Below are 21,030 nucleotides of genomic sequence, written 5' to 3' on the forward strand. Positions count from 1 at the left end.
TTGATTGTAAAGTAAACAACAAGAAGTAGGAGAGGAAAGAAGAAGAGAGAAAAGAGAGAGAGAGAAAGGCTGGTTCGAATTAGAGAAAAAAGTAATCCCTAGATTCGGCCAGACCTGTTATTATATTATTAACTTATTGGAAAAGACTTGAGTGCCCTTCTTTAAGTAAGAGGCACTCGAACTAACATAACAGTACACATCAACATTCTCAACAAGTACAAAGACTGAAATACCCCTGCACTAACACCACTAACACTCCCCCTCAAGCTAGTGAGTATATATCATATAATCCCAACTTGTTACATATGTAGTCCACTCTCCCCCGACTCAAACCTTTTGTAAACAAGTCTGCCCCTGGTTTCCCGTACTAACATATGCAGTTTCTATCACCCCATTCAGCACCTTCTCTCTCACAAAATGACAGTCAACTTCGATGTGCTTGGTCCTTTCATGAAACACTGGATTGGAAGAGATATGAACCGTTGCCTGATTGTCACAATAGAGCTTCATTGGAGTACTGATGTCATATCCTATCTCCTGTAGAAGGTTCCTCAGCCACACTAATTCACAAGCAGTATGTGCCATGGCCCTATATTCTGCTTTTGCACTACTTCTTGCCACAACTGTTTGCTTCTTACTTTTCCACGTTATCAGGTTGCCCCCCAGAATGGTGCAATATCCTGTGGTAGATCGTCTATCAGACATAGAACTTGCCCAATCAGCATCGGTGTATCCTTCTACTACCAGTTTTCCACCACTCCTGTATAGCAAACCACGACCAGGAGCTCCTTTCAGATACCTCACAATCCTTAGCACTGCATTCCAATGTGGGACCAAAGGTTTCTGCATGAACTGACTCACCACACTAACCGCAAATGAAATATCTGGCCGAGTAATGGTTAGATAGTTTAGTTTGCCTACAAGTCGTCGATATCTGCCAGGGTCTTCAAATACTTCACCTATATCACTGCTCAGCCTCGTATTTGTTTCCATAGGTGTCTCAGCCGGTTTAGTACCCAACAACCCTGTTTCTTCCAGTAAATCAAGCACATATTTCCTCTGACACAAATTAATTCCATGCTTAGATCTTGCTACCTCTATGCCCAAAAAGTATTTCAACTTGCCAAGGTCCTTTGTCTGAAAGTGTTTCTGTAGGAATGCCTTCAATCTGTCAATGCCCATTTTATCATTCCCAGTCACAACGATATCATCCACATACACCACCAATATTATTTTGCCTGCCGAAGAGTCAAAACTGAAGACAGAGTGATCAACTTGGCACTGTTTCATACCAAACTTCTTGACCACCTCATTGAACCTACCAAACCTTGCTCGAGGGGACTATTTAAGTCCATAAATAGCCTTCTTAAGTTTGCATACCTAACCATCCTCCCCCTGAGCAACAAACCCGGGTGGTTGCTCCATGTAGACCTCCTCGAGCAAATCACCATGCAAAAAGGAATTTTTGGTATCTAGCTGATGGAGAGGCCAATCATACAGAGTTGCAAGGGAGATGACGACATGAACTGACCCTATCTTAGCAACCGGGGAGAATGTCTCTGTGTAGTCAATGCCATAGGTTTGGGAGTACCCTTTGGCAACCAGCCACGCCTTCAGGCACTCAACACGACCATCTGGCAAGTACTTAACACTGTACACCCACTTACAACTGACAGCCTGCTTCCTAGAAGGAAGAGCGGTGAGATCCCAAGTGTGATTAAGATGCCGAGCAGAGAGTTTGTCTTCCATAGCACGGCACCACTCTGGAGAGGTAAGGGCTTCCTGGACATCCTTAGGAACAACCATGGAGGATAACAAAGATATGAACTGGCGATGGGAGGCGGAGAGGTAATTATGTGAAACAAAATTGGAAATAGGGTGAAGGGTGCAAGTACATTTACCTTTCCGGAAGGCAATAGGAAGATCTAGGTCGGAGGCTGGTGTCGGAGTTGGAGCTGGATTTGTCGACGGTGATGAAGCTGGAGGAGCTGCAGCCGGTACACGCGGGCGATGTGTATACACGTGACGGATGGGTGGACGGTCTACCGACGGTGGCACCGGAGGCAAGGACGTAGGCATGACTGGAACCAGAGGAGGTGGTGATGTGGAGGAAGCAGCAGCACCGGACCCCACGAAGAACGGAATAGACTCGAAGAATGTAACATCAGCACATACCAAGGAACGACGAGAACTGGGATGATAACACTTGTACCCTTTCTGAGTTCGGTAATAGCCAAGGAAGATACACTTCAGGGAACGTGCATCTAACTTGTCAGTCCCGGGACCCAGATTATGAACGAAGTAGACACACCCAAATACCCGAGGAGAAAGCGGAAACGGAGACATGTTGGGGAATAAGACACTAAAAGGAGAACGACCATCAAGGATAGACGTGGGCATCCGATTAATTAAGAAACAAGAGGTGAGCATTGCATCGCTCCAAAAGGTTTTGGGAACATTCATGTGGTGCATGAGGGAGCGTGCCGTTTCTACAAGATGGCGGTTCTTTCTCTCAGCAACCCCATTTTGTTGTGGAGTGTAGGTACATGAAGTTTGGTGTATAATGCCATATTGGTCCAAGTATTCTTGAAAAGATGAAGACAAGTATTCACGACCATTATCAGAACGGAAAATTTTGATGTGAACGCCAAATTGATTGCGGATCTCAGCATAAAATTTCTGGAATATGGCAAATAATTCACTTCTTTCTTTCATTAAATAGAGCCACGTCATTCTTGAACAGTCATCGACAAAATTAACAAAATATCGGTATCCATTATATGACATCACTTTATAAGGACCCCAAACATCTGAATGAATTAAAGAAAAAAGGCTCGACACACGGTTATCGACCCTAGAACGAAAGGGAACACGATGGTGTTTCCCAAATTGACATGACTCACAATCTAAAATAGAAAGTTGACTCAATGAAGGGACTAAGGATTGCAACACTTTCAACGAAGGATGACCAAATCTACAATGCCACTAGAGAGGAGAAATGGATGACTGAAGGGCCGTTGACGTTCGTCCACCACCATCAAGATAATACAGTCCACCGGCTTCATGCCCTCCACCAATCTTCATCCCCGTCTTGAGATCCTGAAAAACACACATTTTAGGGTAAAATGTGATGGAGCACTTAAGGGACTTGGTCAGCTTATTAATAGACATAAGATTAAATGGAAGCTTAGGTACATATAAAATAGAGGATAGGGATACAGGGTCTAGGTCAACATTACCAACACCACAGATAGATGATGTGGAGCCATTAGCAAGGGTAACAGATTGTGATGTTGAGCAATGAGTGAGAGATGAAAACACACCTGGAGTTCCCGTCATGTGATCGGAGGCTCCAGAGTCAATAATCCAGGGGTTGGGTGTGGATGCCAAATACCTAAGTGTGCAAAGGAAGCTGTGTTCTACTGCGACTTGGATTGAACAAACCTCTCATACTCATCCCGAGGAACACTCACCATCTCCTTGCCTGGACCATCTAAGGGAGTAGAAGGCATCGGGTTAGCTGACCGGTTCTCCTGTCTAGAGCTGAAACTGGTGTCACTAGTCATGGCATGGTTGGCCCACGTCGAGGGAGGACCATGTAAGTCATAGCAGTAGTTAATGGTATGTCCATCCAAACTACAATGAGTACACTTCCGTGGACCCGAGCCACGTCCTCTACCACGAGCTCCCCCTGAATCTCTGCCTCCAGTACGACCACCACCACGGATATTTGTAGATCCACCACTACCACTCCTGCCAGGCTGGGCTCCTCGAGCCCCACTTCTGCCACCTCGACCTCTCGACACTGCAAATGCTGATTTATCGGAGACATTAGAGTCCATAGATCCAATGGAAGCCCTCCGAAGACGAGCAAACACCTCCTCTAAAGATGGAAGAGCATATCCCCCTAGTATCTGGGCTCGTACTGGTTCATACTCAGACTTCAGCCCCACCAGAAACCGTGTCACATCAAGCTGCTCTCGCTGTTGCTGTTGAACTTTGACATCTGAAGTGAGGGGATGATAGACATTTAACTCATTATGGATATTCCTCACACTGGCATTGTACTCCTCAAGGCTCTGATTTCCCTGTTGCAGATTGAAGTATTCCTGATACAGTTGATATACCCTAGTGGTATTATCCTGACCTGAATACAGTTTCTTAGCATGATCCCACACCTCTTTGGCTGTGTAAAGAAACATGAAGTTCACACTGATTTTGGGTTCCATACTGTTCTACAACCATGTAATGATCTGTGCATCTTCCTGTTCCCAGTCTTCATACTCCTGAGAATTAGCGGGGGGTTTCTCCTCTCTTATATGCTTCACTTTCTTCTTCGCCTTTAGAAAAACCTCTACAGACTTGGCCCAAGGGACATAATTCTCTCCATTCAGTTTAATGGAGGTCATTTGGACATTCAGGTAGTCAGTAGATTTCATGACACTAGGTTTACTATCACTGTTATCTACCATTGCTGAACTCCCTTATCACTGAATTCTGAGCACTGAATTATGAGCACTACACACTGCACACTACACACCGACACTTCACCGAAATCTGCACACTGATTTCAACAGTAATAAATGCTTAGAACTGCAACACCACAAACCCTACTCACTGAAATCTGCACACTGATTTCAGCAGTATTAAATGCTGAAAACTGCAACGCCACAACCCCTACTCACCGAAGTCTACACACTGATTTCAGCGATATCAAATGCTGAAAAACCACACTTGTAACACCACCAACACTAATCCACAACTACAGGAAGTTTCTCCATTAAGTAGACACTATTGCCCTTCGAATCACACACCAACCAGAATAAACCCTAGAATAAACCCTAGCATACTGCAATCTGAAAACCCATCATGCGAACTGTACTACACCTCTCATGTATTCGATAATAGAAAAATATGCATAAAAAAACTTTACCTCATCGCCTGAAGGCCAACCACACGAAGGGCTGAGACACCACTGCACCACACGTACCAGCCCTAACTAGGGATTAGAAACCACAGCAACCAATCACCAACGACACAATCGGAGGCATAGGAACCTCCTACGGAAGAGGGCGATCACTCCTTTTCAGCCCTTTTCCCAGTCTCCAACTCACAACTGAGAAACCCAAGAGAAACCCTAATTCGAATGCGCAGAAGACAGAATTCTAGCAAGTCTGATTTGGTGAACCTGGCTCTGATACCATGTTGAAGTTTGACCTGCCCTAGAATTCTGTCTTGTTCGTTGACTGTAAAGTAAAGTAAACAGCAAGAAGTAGGAGAGGAAAGAAGAAGAGAGAAAAGAGAGAAAGAGAGAAAGGCTGGTTCAAATTAGAGAAAAAAGTAATCCCTAGATTCGGCCAGACCTGTTATTATATTATTAACTTATTGGAAAAGACTTGAGTGCCCTTCTTTAAGTAAGAGGCACTCGAACTAACATAACAGTACACATCAACATTCTCAACAAGTACAAAGACTGAAATACCCCTGCACTAACACCACTAACAAATCTGATAGCAAAGTCTTCATCATGAAAAACCTTGCTGTTACAGTCGGCAGTCCATTTCTTCACCAGAATGACACCTGATTCAGTTTCTAACCTCTTAAAATCCATTGTTTTTTTTTTCTACATGCAAAATTTCTCGTCTTTTATCAAAAGGGAATATCATAATTTGTTAGAGGATTCATGAACATCCGAGAGAGTTCATTGACAACTGGAGTTGGTTACTTCAATAGCTGGAATTAGTTACAAGAATTTCTTCCACGTGCTCTGAGTTTTTTATATATCAATGAAAGCATTATTATCTTCTTGGTTATTGGATACCAATTTACATGGTATCGGAGCGGTAATCTACAACCATCGCTTCCCTTTTTTTTTTCTTTTGCCTCTGTTTCTTTCTAACCATCGACTTTTTCACCGGAAGTTCAGTTTTCTGCCACCATGGAATCCAGAGAGAATTTTCCTTACTACTTACCTCCGTCTGATACTCCAAGAGCAGTTCTTGTTTCTTGCCTCCTCAATCGAGACAATTTCCCAATGTGGCAACGAGTTATGACCAATGCGCTACGGGCAAAGGACAAGTTTTCTTTCGTCGATGGCTCACTACCCAAACCAGTAGCTGGTTCTCTAGATCTGAATTCAATGATCAAATGCAACTCTTTGGTGGTTGCATGGATCTTCAATTCACTGACAAGAGGGATCTATGACAGCATAGCCTTCATCGAATTTGCCGCAGAAATTTGGAGAGAGCTTCAAGAAAGATTTTCGCAAGGAAACATCCCCTGAATATATCAACTGAAATGACATTTAGCCCTGGTGTAGCAAGGTGACCTTTCAGTAAGCAACTACTTTACAATGCTGAAGATATTATGGGATGAACTCAAAACCATTACAGTATGTCCTAAATGTACTTGTGAAGCGGCCAAGGTTTTCTTGGCAGAATGAGACAGAGACAGGTTGCATCAGTTTCTTATGGGCTTGAACGAATCCTTCAACATAATCAGTTCAAGCATCCTTGGATTGGAGCCCTTCTCATCCCTGAACAAAGCATGTGCTCTCATCATACAAGAAGAACGTCACCAACAACTCTCAACCTTTCAACCTTTGCAACCTGAAGCGGCAGCATTAGCAGCAGATGCGTCCAAGGATAAAGGCACTGGAGCTCCTTGATCCAAACTTTGATGTGATCACTGCAAGCGCATCAGCCACACAAAAGAAAGGTGCTACGCCCTTGTAGGTTATCCACCTAACTGGAATCATCACCGGAATAACAAAGGTCCATCCTCTACTAGTGACTCTTCAAAGAATACGAGAGCAACTTCTTGTGTTTCCACAGACACCAAGGAATCGACATCTTTCATTGATCATAGTTCTCCAGTGGTAGGCCTCACTATGCATCAATATACTCAGTTGATCTCTCTCCTAAGCTGTGAACCTACTAAATTTGTAGCCACCGTCTCGGCTGGTAAGCCTTCTTCCTCTGATCCCGTAGAATGGATCATCGACAGTGGCGCTTCAGACCATATGGTGTCAAATAGTTCTCTAATAAGTACACTTACCACTGTTACAACTACATCCATTCGACTCCTGAATGGCTCCCTTACCTACACCAATCATAAAGGCATCGTCACCGTTGGATCCCACATTCTTAATAATGTTCTGCGCAATCTTTTATCAGTCAGCAAGATCACACAACAATTGAACTGTGTGGCAATTTTTTTTCCATCTTTTTGCGTTCTCTAGGACCCACACTCCAAGATTGTGATTGGGATGGGTGATCTCCAAAATGGATTGTATTACTTCACTTTCCATTCCATCGCCAACCACTCACAAACCGCTTGTCATTCCACTTCTGTCATCAGTTCCACACTTTGGCATATACGCTTAGGCCACGCCTCACAAGGCCGTCTTGCTCTCATTCCTAGAGTCAAGCTCACCTACCATTTCCAATCAGCAATACTCGTAGTAACTCACCTTTCTCCTTGATACATTGTGACATATGGGTCGGTTATAAGACCCCCTCTCATTCAGGGGCAAGATACTTCTTGACTATAGTAGATGACCACACGAGATGTATGTGGGTCTACCACTTAAGAAATAAATCTGAGGCTGGTCATTTTCTTATATCTTTTTGTGCTATGGTAAACAGACAATTCAATACCAATGTAAAGCAAATCCGTTCTAATAATGGTTTGAAGTTTCTCTCTGGGCCTATTCAACAATATTTTTTACAAGGTATTTTACATCAGACCTCGTGTAGATTCACCCCAACAAAATGGAGTGGTAGAACGGAAACACCACCATTTACTAGAAGTGGCTCGGGCCTTGAGATTTCAAGCTTCCCTCCCTCTTCACTTTTGGGGGGAATTCATACTTACAACCACGTATATAATAAACTTACTACCCACTCCCTCACTTTCCAACATTTCCCCTTATGAAGCCCTCTTCCACCAACCACCCTCCTACCATCACTTAAGAGCCTTTCGATGCCTATGTTACACTCAAATTCATCCTCATCCTCATGACAAATTTGCACCTCGGGCTACACCTTGCATTTTTGTGGGTTATCCACACGACCAAAAAGGGTATCGGGTATACTCTCGACACACAAAATATTTACAAGTTGTGATATCATCTTTTATGAGGACCGCTTCCCCTTCCAGCATGGCCTCTCCACCGTCTTTCCACATCACCAATCTGTTCTTCCTTTATCTACTTCTAATGACTGTGACTATCCTAGCCCACTCCAACCATCCACTTAGCACATTAATCCACCCACTAATACTAGTGCGCCCACAATCACCAATCCTAACACCATAACTGAGCCCTCTTAAGGTCACCTCACCATTGTTGTTGACACACCTGAACCCATTAGTCAGCCCAACACTTTGTTTCTCACTAGTTCTTGGCCAAAAAGACATACCACTATTCCCACACACCTTCAAGACTACATTTGCCAACTTCCCCCTTCCATCTCCTGGTCAAACCAGGCCTCCATTGAAGTTGAGCCAAAACACAGTACTTGAACGCAATAATACTTGGATCGTCACCCCTCTACCTCCTAGCAAACGACCCATAGGAGCTAAATGGGTTTAGCACATCCAATATAAGGCTGATGGAACCATAGAGTGATTTAAAGCGCGACTTGTTGCAAAAGGCTACACCCAGGTTGAAGTCCTCGATTACCAGGATACTTTCACCCCTATGGCCAAACTTTCCACTGTTTGTTGCTTGTTGTAGCTGCCATTAAGGGCTAGGATCTACATCAGTTGGACGTGAATAATGCCTTTCTTCACGGTGATCTCCATGAAGAAGTATACATGAGTATTTCCCAAGGTTTTGAATCAGCAAATCCCACTCATGTTTGCAAACTACGGAAGTCACTCTATGGCCTCAAACAGGCCTCCTACATGTGGTTATAGAAGTTTACTCAAGCACTCCTTTCTCTAGGGTATTGTCAATCGCCTCTGGATTATTCCCTATTCACATACACTTATGGGAATTCTTTTGTTGTTGTACTTGTATATGTTGATGATGTCATCCTCACAGGAAGTGACAATATGCGCATTCTCTCTCTCAAGAAACACCTTGATGATTATTTTGGCATGAAGGATTTGGGTTCACTCATTTTTTCTTGGATTAGAGGTATCTTGATCAACTTCTAGGATTTTCCTAAATCAGCACAAGTATGCGTTTGATATTCTTCAAGACACCGGTATGACTGAATGCAAACCTTGCTCTACATCTATGGAGCAACAAAATCATTTTGTTGATAGTTCCAGTGCTCTGTGCTTTGATCCAGCTCAATATCGAAGACTTGTTGGACGACTTGTGTACCTAACAACCACTTATCCAGACCTTAGCTTTGCTGTCAATTGCTTGAGTCAATTTATGCATGCTCCCAAGCAAGAGCATTACAATGCTGCCCTTCAAGTGGTGCGTTATATCAAAGGCACAATATCCCATGGCATCTTCTTCTCTATTTCTAGTTCACCGCAGCTCCATGACTTCTGCGACTCTGATTGGGCGAGTTGCCCAATCACTCGCCACTCCACCACGGGTTACTTAACATTACTAGGTGACTCCCCCTTTACTTGGAAAACTAAGAAACAACATACAGTCTCCCGTTCGTCTGCTGAAGCTGAATATCGAGCCATGGCCGTCACAACATCTGAACTCATCTGGCTAAAACGTCTCCTTGCTGAATTGACAGTTACTTTGTCTGAAGCCCCAACACTCCACTGTGACAGCAAGGCAGCCTTGCACATAGCAGCCAACCCGGTGTTCCACGAGCGAACAAAACACATTGAAATTGATTGTCACTTTGTTCGTGACCACATACAATGAGGTGCTGTCATGACTGCTCATATCTCCAGTGCCTCTCAACCAGCAGACCTCTTCACTAAGGCTGTCTCCACAGATCGCCTTTTATACCACTTACCCAAGTTGGGCATCCAAGATGCTCCAACTTGAGGGGGGGAGGGGGTGTTAGAGAATTTATGAACATTTGAGAGAGTTCATTGACAGCTGGAATCGGTTACTTCAACAGCTGGAATTAGTTACAAGAATTTCTTCCACGTGCTCTGAGTTTTGTTATATATATATAATTAATCAATGAAACACATTATTATCTTCTTGGTCATCGGATACCAATTTACATAATTCGTTCTTCCATTTGAAGTTTCTTTTTCAGCTTATCCAGAATAAATCCCCAGTTCGTAAACTCCCTTCCTGCTTCCGAAATCATTTTTCTTTCCCACCCCTCTCCATTTCCTTCCACCGTCAACCTCTGCACTTTATTAACACAACTTGTACTTATTTCTTGTTCAAACTCTTTATTTTTATTGCTTTGGTAGACTTCTCCTCTGGATGAACTATCGTCCTTCAACATCAGATATTCTTGCAACATCTGAATGACCAACCTCCAGCCTGTCCCCTGTTTTCCTTCTGGAAAACAAACAATTTGTCTTCTATACTTCCAAAAAACTCTGTAACAGCCACAAACCAGCCCTTGTGGTTGTATTTCAATGCCGCATGGTACCTTCTTCTTGCAGCTTCCAGCAAGCCCATCCAGCCGTTTTTCTTCACTAAGAAGAGTGCTCCATCGATGAACCCCTTCAACCACTGTGAAGCTTCTCCGGTTAGAAAAGTAGTTGCCCTTCCTTTTTCTCTTAATTTCAGAACTGAAAGGTTTTTGCACTTTCCTTCTTCAAAAACCAACTTCTTTGTTTCAATCAAGGTCTCGACCCTCCAACTTCTCGTTGGAGTTCCCATTTGCAGTTCTTCGTAGTACCCTATGGCTGTTCAGCTAATGTCCTTGCAAGGCACATTCCCCCTCATACAGAACTTTCTCACAACAAATCTGCTTAACATTATTATAAAAGACATAAAGGCTTTGACCTTCTGTTTTTTATCTTTTCCCCCCTTTGATCAGTTTTGCATGGACTCTCCTAAATGCAAGCATGAAGCAAGGAAAAAAAATGACAAAACTCCTTGGTTTGGCTTAATGTTGATGTTTTGGATCTAGTCTTTCTCTACCTTTCCAAGGACTTTATCAACCAGATCTAAGAGATCCCTGTTAAAACACAATTAGAAGACACTAATATGAAGTACAATCATCCAGTCTATCCAGTACAGGAGAAACACACCAAAGAGCCTCTCAAATTGAGAAGCCAAGTGAAAATAAATATTAGAAAAAGCTTTTTCTTCTTATCAATTAAATTTTATGTTAATGATCCAAATGAACTTGTTGTTATTGTCTCCCCTGTTTAGTGTTAAATCTTTTGATTTGTCTAAGAACTACTACCATATGAACCTTCACTATGATGTGGGCGCCGGCAGCAGCAGCAGTAATTTAGTGTTCTCAGCAGCAGCAATTTAGTGTTCTCATCCTATCTTATCTATTCAGTATTCTTACCTTATCTGCTTTCAGTAGCAGGGATTAGTAGGAGTCTTATCTATTCAGTGTTCTTATCTTATCAGTTCAGTAGTATGGATTAGTAGGGAGTCTTATCTTATCTTATAAGTTCAGTAGGATAGATTAAGGGAGTCTTATCTTATCTTATCTTATCAGTTCAGTAGAATAGATTAGTAGGGAGTCTTCCTAATTAGCAAGGAGTCTTCCTAAAAGTAGGACTCTTATCTCTTGTTATCTCCTATTTAAGGAGCTGAGAATATTGAATAAAACCATCGAAAATTTCAATAAAAGTGAGGAGAGTTGGTGATCTCTTGAACAAATCACCATTAAGGCGCCAAAGTAGGTTCCTCAAGAAAAGGGAGGAACAAGGGAAAACAGGAGGTTTTCCCCGTGGACCGACCTGTGACGAGATCCTATTCTCGGGCCCATAACACACTATGCATCTATAGCATCAAGCAAGGGGTCAAATTTTTGGTTGACCTTCCTTGTTTCTATTTGGTTATTTACTTCTCATATGTTAATTGAGATCATTCAAAGAAGATAAAGGAAGAGAAATTAGTTTAACGTCAACTGGATCTGTTAGCAGCATTTTTTCTTTTTGATAGGCAGGAAGTTAAAACCATGTTAAAGATCAAGACCTGTTGATATCAAACAACTTTTAGCTCTTATTCTCTTGTGTATTATAGTTAAAGTTGTTCTTATTATCATATGTTTTCTTGTCATTACCCCGGTTGTTAAGTTCTTTGACATTTCAATTTTTTTTTCTGGTGATTGTATTTTCCTGACAATTCCTTCTATTCTTCTCATATACACATTCTTGACACAACTTTGTAAACTTTTCTGCAGATTAAGAAGCACCATACACCTTTATTAAAGGTTTGATATTCTTCTTATTCCAACTTTAGTGAGATATTATCTCTTCTAACTTCTAACAGAAGTTCTGTGTGAGCTCCTAGGCTCTTGGATTTGCTGATATACTTTCTGTGCTTAAGATATTGCATTTCCATCCCCATAATATTATTTTGGATAAATGTACCTACATCTAAAATATCTTGTATTTTGTTCCCTCCCCTATAAAATCCTCCACATATTTTGTGTTGTGCTCTTATCTTCACATTTGACATTAAAATTATTTTCACTTATCAACAGAAATCCTATGAAACGTGTCATCTTATAATTGATTACAATTCATAATTTTTTTGAGGATAGACAATACTATGTTTGGAAGTACTACTTAAAGCTCCTGGCAGAAGATTCATGTAAAGGTATTGGAATAAGTCTTTAGTGCCAGGCAGTAGTAGAGTTGGAACAACTGGTAATGGTAAGATGAAATGGCTTGTAATAGGACAAATGCGTGTTGCAATGGATAGTAAAGCAATGTATTAGAACTTTTGAGTTGGGAGAACACTAGGTTCTACAAACTTCACTGCTTAAGTGAATCAGAAATAGAGGTTTCTACAACTTGCAATTCTATCATCTCATTCCTCATTAAATTGCTCCACTGATTGCAGCATTAGAAGTGATCAAAGCAGAACTCGATTCAAGTCCTGATTCTCAGGTTTCTACAGACTTTAATCCCTTTTACGTTCATCTCCAAAGATTTTTATATTCCAGAATTCTTGTCCAATTCTTCACCTGCAAAAGGTTCAAACTTCAAGGAGACAGGAACCTCATATAATTAATTTCTTGTTGCCTTGTTGGTGATTTCCCACATGCTTCCCAGTGATCATGAAAAATAGTTATCAAATTAGAAACAGAAAAATCAATGCTTCATTGATAAGAGCTTGATATGTATTGACCAGAACCTTTACTTTCGAGAAACTTGCTATGCTGTTGACTTTAATGCCCATTCTTTTTAGCCATTTGAGCGAAACCATTTTTGCTTTCACAGTACTTTGTGTGTGTGTGTGTGTATATGTCATCAATTACAAATTAAACCTGATTTAATTTACTAAGTTAATTAAGAAACCCAAATCAACTTTATAAACATAAGCAGTGAATCATAAGCAAAATAATAAATGGTTTGGTGGTTTGGGACCTATTCTTTTACATAAAGTGGGTTATTAATTACAAGTAAAACCTGTTTTAATCTCTTAAATCAAATAAAAAATCCTTTACCAAAAAAATATAACCTAAATTTACCAAAACAAATCTAATGAAATAGGTCAGTTTAGTTGCCTTGTACTAAGTAAGGGGGGGTGATAATCTGCCAAATATATTACAGCAAAGCCTGCCATCATAAGAGGGCTTCTTCAAACATGTGGCTCCCATTCTGGAAATGAGATAAATAAATTTTGATCCAGATTAAAATTTATCTCAATTTTGGTCTAGATTAAAAAGTTACCTCATATCCTTGGAAAAATCTATGTTGCATTTTCTGCACCAGGAAGCAAAAAGCATGAGCCAATGATAAAATGAGACATCATAGGTGATATCTTTAACAAGTACATGAACCAATGAAAAGTAAATAGATTATGTGATGTCTTTAATGTGATTGGTTAGTTTATAGATTTATTGTGCAAATTTTTGACCATATGGTTGATGTTGCGGAAAAACAAGCCCTTAACTTGAACAACGGAGAAAACAAATGGAAATTGCAAAATAGAGCAACTCAAGAATGCACAAAGAGATTTATGTGGTTCAGCTTATAACTTACGTCCATGTGCGTCAAAAGAAAAAGAAATACACTATCCACTGTAGAAACAATAGAGATCATAGTCACAGTGTATATAATCTCCCCCACCAAACCTTAGCTCTCAATACACCCAAAACACCTCTCAGTCTGTCTCGCACACACCCGTGCTGAAGATACAAGATGGCTTCCTGTGTAAATAGCCCATCAAAGTTCATATTCAGGTTGGATCCAACTAAGAAAACAGGTTGGGTTCATGCCCCTACACTACCACAAATCACTATAAAATTTTGCCCTCGGATTTTTCTTAACTTGATTGCCATGGAGCAGGTTGCAACTGGAATTCGAGGCACCAACACAACAGTTGAATTCCATATCTTTTGGTAACAAAACAAATCTAATTTAGTTTCCTGACTCAAATAAAAACCCTAGCTGGTGTGGATCACATTCTTAGATGGAGTGGGTTGCTAATTACTTACATATCAAACCTAGATCTCCTAAATCAAATAAAAAAACCCAGCCTAAATTTACTGTGGATAGTGAGTCCCAAACAAAACATGTAGGTATAGTTGCACTATATACTCAACAAGGGGTGGTCGTTAACTGGTTTAATTGTTAATTCAAGAGTGTCAGGTGTTATACCATAAAGTAATCACAATTGAAATTTTGAATTTGGTTTTCTTTTTTCTCCCCTTATTCTCATAAACTTTATATTGATCTATTTATCATGTTGTTAGTTGAAGTTTCTTGAAATTATAGAAAGAATTGGTTTGTTGTGACTGTATGCTTGTAGTTTTTTTATTATTTACATTGGTCAGACTGTATGCTCGTATTTTTATTTAAACAATGGCTTGGTTGTGAGCTTAATTCAGTTGTTTCATAGAACTGCTGTATTGGCCTGAGAAAGTAAAGTATTTAATTTTGCGAACAATGAAATGTGAGATATACTGAGAAGGCAATGTGTGAGTTTTTAAAAGCATTTTTTTTTATCAATTGAGTTTTTCAAGGCATTCTGAATGCTGTGGTGCATCCTCATTTGGTTTCTCTAGACACCTGAAAACAGATTCAAATGGGACAAATTATAGTTAATGTATCTTAGGTAAAGTGAATAGTTAAATCGCTAGATTATTGGTTGCCAGTGTGCTGTCGGTCCCACTTAAGCGGATAGAGGCAAAGAATTTATAACCTGAGTTTCTGACCGTGCTTCTCAGAACTCTGTTGTTTCCCTATTCTGGTTGTAGATTTGAAGCAATCTCCTTTTGTTATCTTCAAATAATTCAGGAACAGGAACATGAGAGATGGGGTAGGCGGGCTTCTCTTGCTTGGGGATCTCTAGGGCCCGAGGTGCAGCCAAGTGGCTGAAATAGTGCTCATTGTCCTTTGTGATGCGATGTCAGCCCTAGCTGTCTTTTTCTCTCTATCTTGAAGCACATTTTAATAACTGGTGTCTGTCTAATTTATGTTATCAATAAAATTGTTTGATCCTTTGTTTTTGATATTTGATAGTAAGTAATTAAATTCCGGAATATGGGCCGGCAAGCATGCGGGGTCTGTGCATGCTTTCGTGTTCCACATCCTTGAACTGAGTAAAACCTGTCAGACTAACCTTGACAGTCTAAGGTGTTGATGCTTGAGAGAACTCCCGACTTATGTCGAAGGTGGAAAGTTTAGATGGATGGTCTTAGTTGCTTGATGCATGTCTGTTTCATTGTGAGAATAATCTCAGTCGGAGCTCAGAGATTTGCCCCCAAAATTGTTCCGAATTGTTTTACTGAAAATCTTTTCTGCTCTCTATCAATGTTAATCTATGGCCTTAATTTTTATTGGCAACACTAACACCGACAATCTTTATCTAATTTTACTGGCAGCCTAAGGCATATGCGGACAACTTCAAGTGGAAAGGTCCACCCAAGACTTCGGAAAACTGAAAGTTGAGCGATTAGCAGAAGCAATTTGACGAGGTTTGATATGCCTTTATTATCTGTTAATGTATTGCTCAATGAAGTAGCGAATGCAACTCCTGAGAAACCCTCTCAAGTCGACTTTTTAATAAGTGTAAAACAAGCTTATGAAGCATAATTTTCATTCTTTTACAATAAGATACATTTGTATTATATATACTATATATTTCTCCATACATGTTATATACAAGGAAAGCCTCTCTTAAGCGTTCGAACTACCTTCTGAAGTCTCACTGGTATGGAACCTCCATGTGAATAGGTAGTTCTTGGAGTTACAAGATAATCTGATTACATCGCAGGGGGCAGTTATGGAGCTCTTCTTTCCATTAGTTCCCCACTCTATCCTTACTCTGCAAGAAAACCCATTCGAATAAATCGGGACATTTGAACCTGGAATATCCAACATCACCTCCCCGCCGATCCTCTTGCATGGTCTGCCCCTGGAGGCTCCATCGTATGTTGCATCAAGCCACGGGCACTCCGGTTGCCCAACCATCTCCTTGTACGCAGAGTTTGCTAGTCTGACCCTGTTGTTTGAGTCCGACACTATAGCTGGTAAAGCTTCGGATTCCACCTCTTCCTCCACCTCCTCGGGTCTTTTGGTGGTGCGCATGGCACAACTTGGGCTGGGATACTCGCTGATGAAACCCACGCTGATGCTCGACCCGATGGGCCTAACGGGCTGCGGTGTTATAACGCTCGGGCAGTTGGGTGGTTCCTGCAGCTTCTGCAAAGGATCTTCGGGTGGTGGTTCGTGCAGCAGATTCCTTTCCTCTGGAATGTCGATGCTGGTGTTCAAGTCCAGAATCTTTTCTTCAGTCTGAGAAGAGCAAAGGTTGATGCCATCCATTTCGGGTGTTGATTTGGCTGCAACAGGTACTGAACAGGGACGTGAGAGAAAAGTAAGGGTGGCTAGATGAGAAGCCTTTGCGGTTGCCTCCTCCAAACTGGCACCGATGCCAATGCTTGGAGTCGAAGTCGGAAAGCTGAGAAACCCATGGGCAAGGCTCTGCAAGGATAAACCAAGTAGGGCGTTTTTGGCTAGAGATAGGGTATGGCAAGGAGAAGAGAAGCCTCGAAGATGCATCCCTGCTCTCTTGAGGGTTGCTGGTGAGATTCCGGTTCGGTTCCTCTTCCTGGCTCTGCTAGGCCTGGTTGGTAGGCGGGGAGAGAGGTTTTTGAGGGTTGTCGGGCCATCCAGTAAGGGATGTATGGGAATGTGAGGCTTGGGAGCAATGGGTCTGTACCTTGACATGATTTCATCAGTTTTGGAAGAAGAGGAGTAAATGTTGAGGGAGTTCATCAACATGGTTTCCTTCATACTGCCTTCCTGATGATGCCTGAGTAGGCCCACCAAGTTGTGGGTCATGAGGTCAGAGGGGGGTGGAAAAATTGAAAGCGAGAAATACAGCAGAGTGGGAGAGAAGGAGGAGGGTTGTTATGGGACGAGGGGAGGTGGAGGTTGTTGGCCCTTTAAGCCATGGAGGTGAGGGCAACCTGAAAGGATGAGGAAGGAAGGAGACGGTGGCACGCGGACCTCTGTGGTGGGTACGTGTTAGGGAGTGTGGGAGAGGATGACACGTCGGGAGGTGCTACTGCTGATACAATGAAGGAAGAGAAGCAACTCAACTGTGCTGGGAATGGGATAGGACCACGACCACCGTCTTTGAAAACTCCAAACAAACTCCAGTAGTCTCCCGCCTTCAAATCTCCAATCTACATGCATGAAATGAAATAATGGGGGGTTTTGAACTTTGAACTTTGAAGTGAAGTGGCAATGGCATTTTATTTGTCGTGTAATTGGTTGTAATTGTTACACGAATTGGTGCCAACACCAACCGCCTATAAAGTTACGCGTGTGGGTCGAGCAGCAATGCTTATGTTTGGGTTTTACACATACTGGCGAATGGCCATGGGGCATGGGCTTTAGTAGAGTACTGTGACTTTTGTTTGGGCATGTGGGATGTTTGAAGTCATCACTCTCCCTGATTTTGATTTCTTGTCCTTTTCTCACTTTTTCACTTTTGATAACCAGTTCATTCAACTTGGCTTGATGTCATTGGACCTCAACCCTCTTTTGGACACATCAGTGCCAACAGCTGTTAAATCCTTCCTCATGGTGTGATTCCATTGATTGTGGAAGTAATGAATGGTCAGGTCTAAGTGTTGGTAGGCCGGGTTTCTATCTTAAATCAAATGTACCCAATCAGAGAAAGGTCGACACAGATTTGACCAGGGCCTAGAGAGAGAGAGAGAGAGAGATGGGGTAGGGGAGAAAATGACAAACTTTAACTTATTAAAATGACTCTTATAAGCTGATTGCTGTTTTGGGGGCTTGGATATGATTGGTTTTATAGATGGATTTAATTCCAATCTATGAATATAAGATGCCCACGGAGGCATGATATTGGTTTCGCATGTCGACCCGAAGGAAACGGTTGGACTTAATCAAATGGTATCCAACGCTTGGGGCTCCAAAAGAAGCTGAACCAAGCTGCACGGAGCTTTGCCTCCCCAACTCACTTTAATTCAAGCCCTAATAATATTGTTAATTTGAAAAAGCACAATGTTTGTAAACAGACACGAAATTAGTTGAGACAATCAGCTTATGTTGGCCCCCAAATGCCATCGTTGACGATAGAGCTTACAAAGCGTGTCACATACACAATTAGCTTGCATTACAAAGTCTGTCAGAAAATGCACCAAAGAAGACTCCATCCTGCGCCATTGCTTATAATAAAGTGGTTGATGTGTTACTCAACCAGATGCGCCATTGCTTATAATCGTATGGTTTTGTGATACCCAGCTCTTTCCTTAATAGAGAAGAGCCTTTTCTATAGAAATAGGTCATCGCTCAAGAGAGAAAATAACTAAACAACTCAAATAGAAATTCCTTGATGATCTTTATTTGGGCTCTTGGGCTTATTTATAAGGATTTAGACCGTTACAACAATTGATAACTTGGCAGAGTCAAGCATGCTAAGGATTGCAGAATAACTACCATGATTCTTACGACGGTCTTCGTAAAATTCTAACAGAATCAATCATCGTGTGGTAGTGGCCTTTTTCAGGGAATTGCCACGTGCCCTTCTTCACCATCCAGCTATATCATTTCACCCCCTTAAAAGTTAAAACATGCCTTGTCCTCAAGGCTTGCTCCTTGGAATTTCTTCTGCAGACGATTCCAATTTTTTCAAGTGGCGTCTTCTATTCTTATTCCTTCCCATAAGATCTGAACTTCTGTAGTTGCCTTGTTGCCTCTCTTAACCAAGCACCTATCTAGGATGGCGATAGGGTGGCTGTAGTGTTCCATCAGCCAACAGAGGTGGCAGGTCTTGTTGAGTGACAGAGTGATCGCCTACTCTGGCCTTGAGCCAGGACACATGAAATACAGGATGAATCCTACTTCCTTCTAGAAGGTCAAGGTGATAAGCAATAACTCCTATTTTCTCGAGAATTTTGAAAGGACTGTAGTAGTGAGCAGATAACTTTTGAGACTTGCGGGCAGCAATGTAACTCTGTCTGTATGATTGAAGCCGCAGGAATACCCAGTCTCCAACTTGGAAAACTCTTTTAGTCCTTCCCTTGTTTACCATTCTTTTCATTCTGTTTTAGGCTGCTTGGAGGTTCTCTCTGAGTTTTGATAATACAACTTCTCTCTCCCTTAGCTCTTGGTCCACAGACTACACCTGAGTCGTTCCCGGAATATATGATATCAGAGTAGGTGGAGGATATCCATACAAAGCTTGGAAGGGAGTGGTTTTTGAAGTCGAATGGAAGGTGGTTTTGTACCACCATTCTGCCAGGGAAAGCCATTTGATCCAGGAATGGGGTTGGGTACTGGTAAAACAACGAAGATAGGTCTCCGAGGTCCTATTGATCACCTCTGTTTGCCCATCCATTTGTGGATGGTACGAGGAACTCATGTTGAGACGGGTCCCTTGAATTTTGAACAATTCCTTCCAGAAATTGTTGGTGAAAGTTGGATCACCATCACTGACTATAGACAAGGATCACTGTCTTTTTGTTGGAAGGTGGCAAACCTTCTATGAAGTCAAGAGAATAATCAATCCACGCTTGTGCTGAAATGTTCAATGGTTGCAACAGCCCCGGGGTGGGTACATTCTATGTTTTGTTCCTCTGGCACACTTCACACTCCTTGACCCAATTTTTTACTTCTTTTCTATACCCCTTCCACCAGCATATCCTCTTCAATCTCTGCATAGTATTATGAAATCCTGAATGCCCACCAGATGGAGTTTCATGGGCTTCCTCAAACAGTCTTCTCCTAAAAGCGGAAGTGGGACTCAACACTATTTTGCCCTTCTTCCAAAGCATTCCATTTCTCCACTCATACTTAGTCTTTGAAGTTCCATTTATGAGCTCTTGTATGATGCTATGTAATTGGGAGTCTTTGGAAACTTCTTTTTTTAGCTCTTCTACCCAGCTTGGCACTTCTGTTGAAATTGCCAACATCTCACCTCCACTCTTACAAGAGAGAGCATCAGCCACAATGTTCTCTCTTCCTCATCTGTACTTGATCTCATAATCATACCCAATTAATTTGCTCAAGAGTCTCTGCTGGGTTGGTGTTGTAAGCTTTTGCTATAGGATATAACCCAAGCTTCTGTGGTCTGTGAGAATATGGAATTTGTTGTCAATGAGATAAGATCTCCATTTCTGAATTATTGTGATTACAAACAATTATTCTTTGCCATAAGTGGAGAGATTTAGAGCCTGTCCCTTAAGCGCCTTGCTAAAGTAAGCCAGAGGTCTCCCATTTTGGGAGAGAACTGCCCCCAACCCTCGTCCACTAGCATCGCATTCTAGAGTGAAAGATTGGCTGAAGTCTAGGGTGCCCAATACTGGAGCTGTGGTCATGGCTATTTTCAACTCTTGAAAGGGATCTTGCTTTGAATTAACCAGTGCATAGGCACGAGGTTGAGAGTGCTAGATCGTTTTGCACGAACATCCAAGGGTTTAAGCTCGAAGAAGACATTGATGTGCGGATGGAAACCAGAGG

At 41.8% G+C, this 21,030-nt stretch overlaps 2 protein-coding genes across 3 annotated transcripts in view; one reads left to right on the forward strand and one right to left on the reverse strand.

The window, feature by feature from the left end:
• LOC104609721 (NADH dehydrogenase [ubiquinone] iron-sulfur protein 4, mitochondrial-like) overlaps positions 1 to 16,169 on the forward strand; it is a 41,902-nt gene extending 25,733 nt beyond the window's left edge. The window contains exons 4-6 of one of the 2 annotated variants that reach the window (XM_010276097.3): positions 12,261 to 12,290; positions 12,926 to 12,972; positions 15,915 to 16,169. In XM_010276097.3, coding sequence (XP_010274399.1) covers positions 12,261 to 12,290; positions 12,926 to 12,931 — 36 coding nt within the window. In that variant the 3' untranslated portion in view covers positions 12,932 to 12,972; positions 15,915 to 16,169. The remainder of the gene's footprint in view (positions 1 to 12,260; positions 12,291 to 12,925; positions 12,973 to 15,914) is intronic. The other variant, XM_010276096.3, reaches the window with a different exon arrangement.
• Positions 16,090 to 17,970, reverse strand: LOC104609720 (uncharacterized). Its single transcript, XM_010276095.3, has one exon. The coding sequence runs from the start codon at positions 17,374 to 17,376 to the stop codon at positions 16,210 to 16,212; it is 1,167 nt and encodes a 388-aa protein (XP_010274397.1). The 5' UTR covers positions 17,377 to 17,970; the 3' UTR covers positions 16,090 to 16,209.
• Between the last annotated feature and the right edge of the window lie 3,060 nt (positions 17,971 to 21,030).

This window comes from Nelumbo nucifera, chromosome 1 (genome assembly GCF_055504915.1).
Source record: "Nelumbo nucifera cultivar China Antique chromosome 1, China Antique-T2T, whole genome shotgun sequence".
NCBI lineage: Eukaryota > Viridiplantae > Streptophyta > Magnoliopsida > Proteales > Nelumbonaceae > Nelumbo > Nelumbo nucifera.

Bases quoted from the DNA above. Each gene is read 5' to 3' on its own strand.
- LOC104609720 (XM_010276095.3), bottom strand. From the start codon at position 17,376: ATGACCCACAACTTGGTGGGCCTACTCAGGCATCATCAGGAAGGCAGT.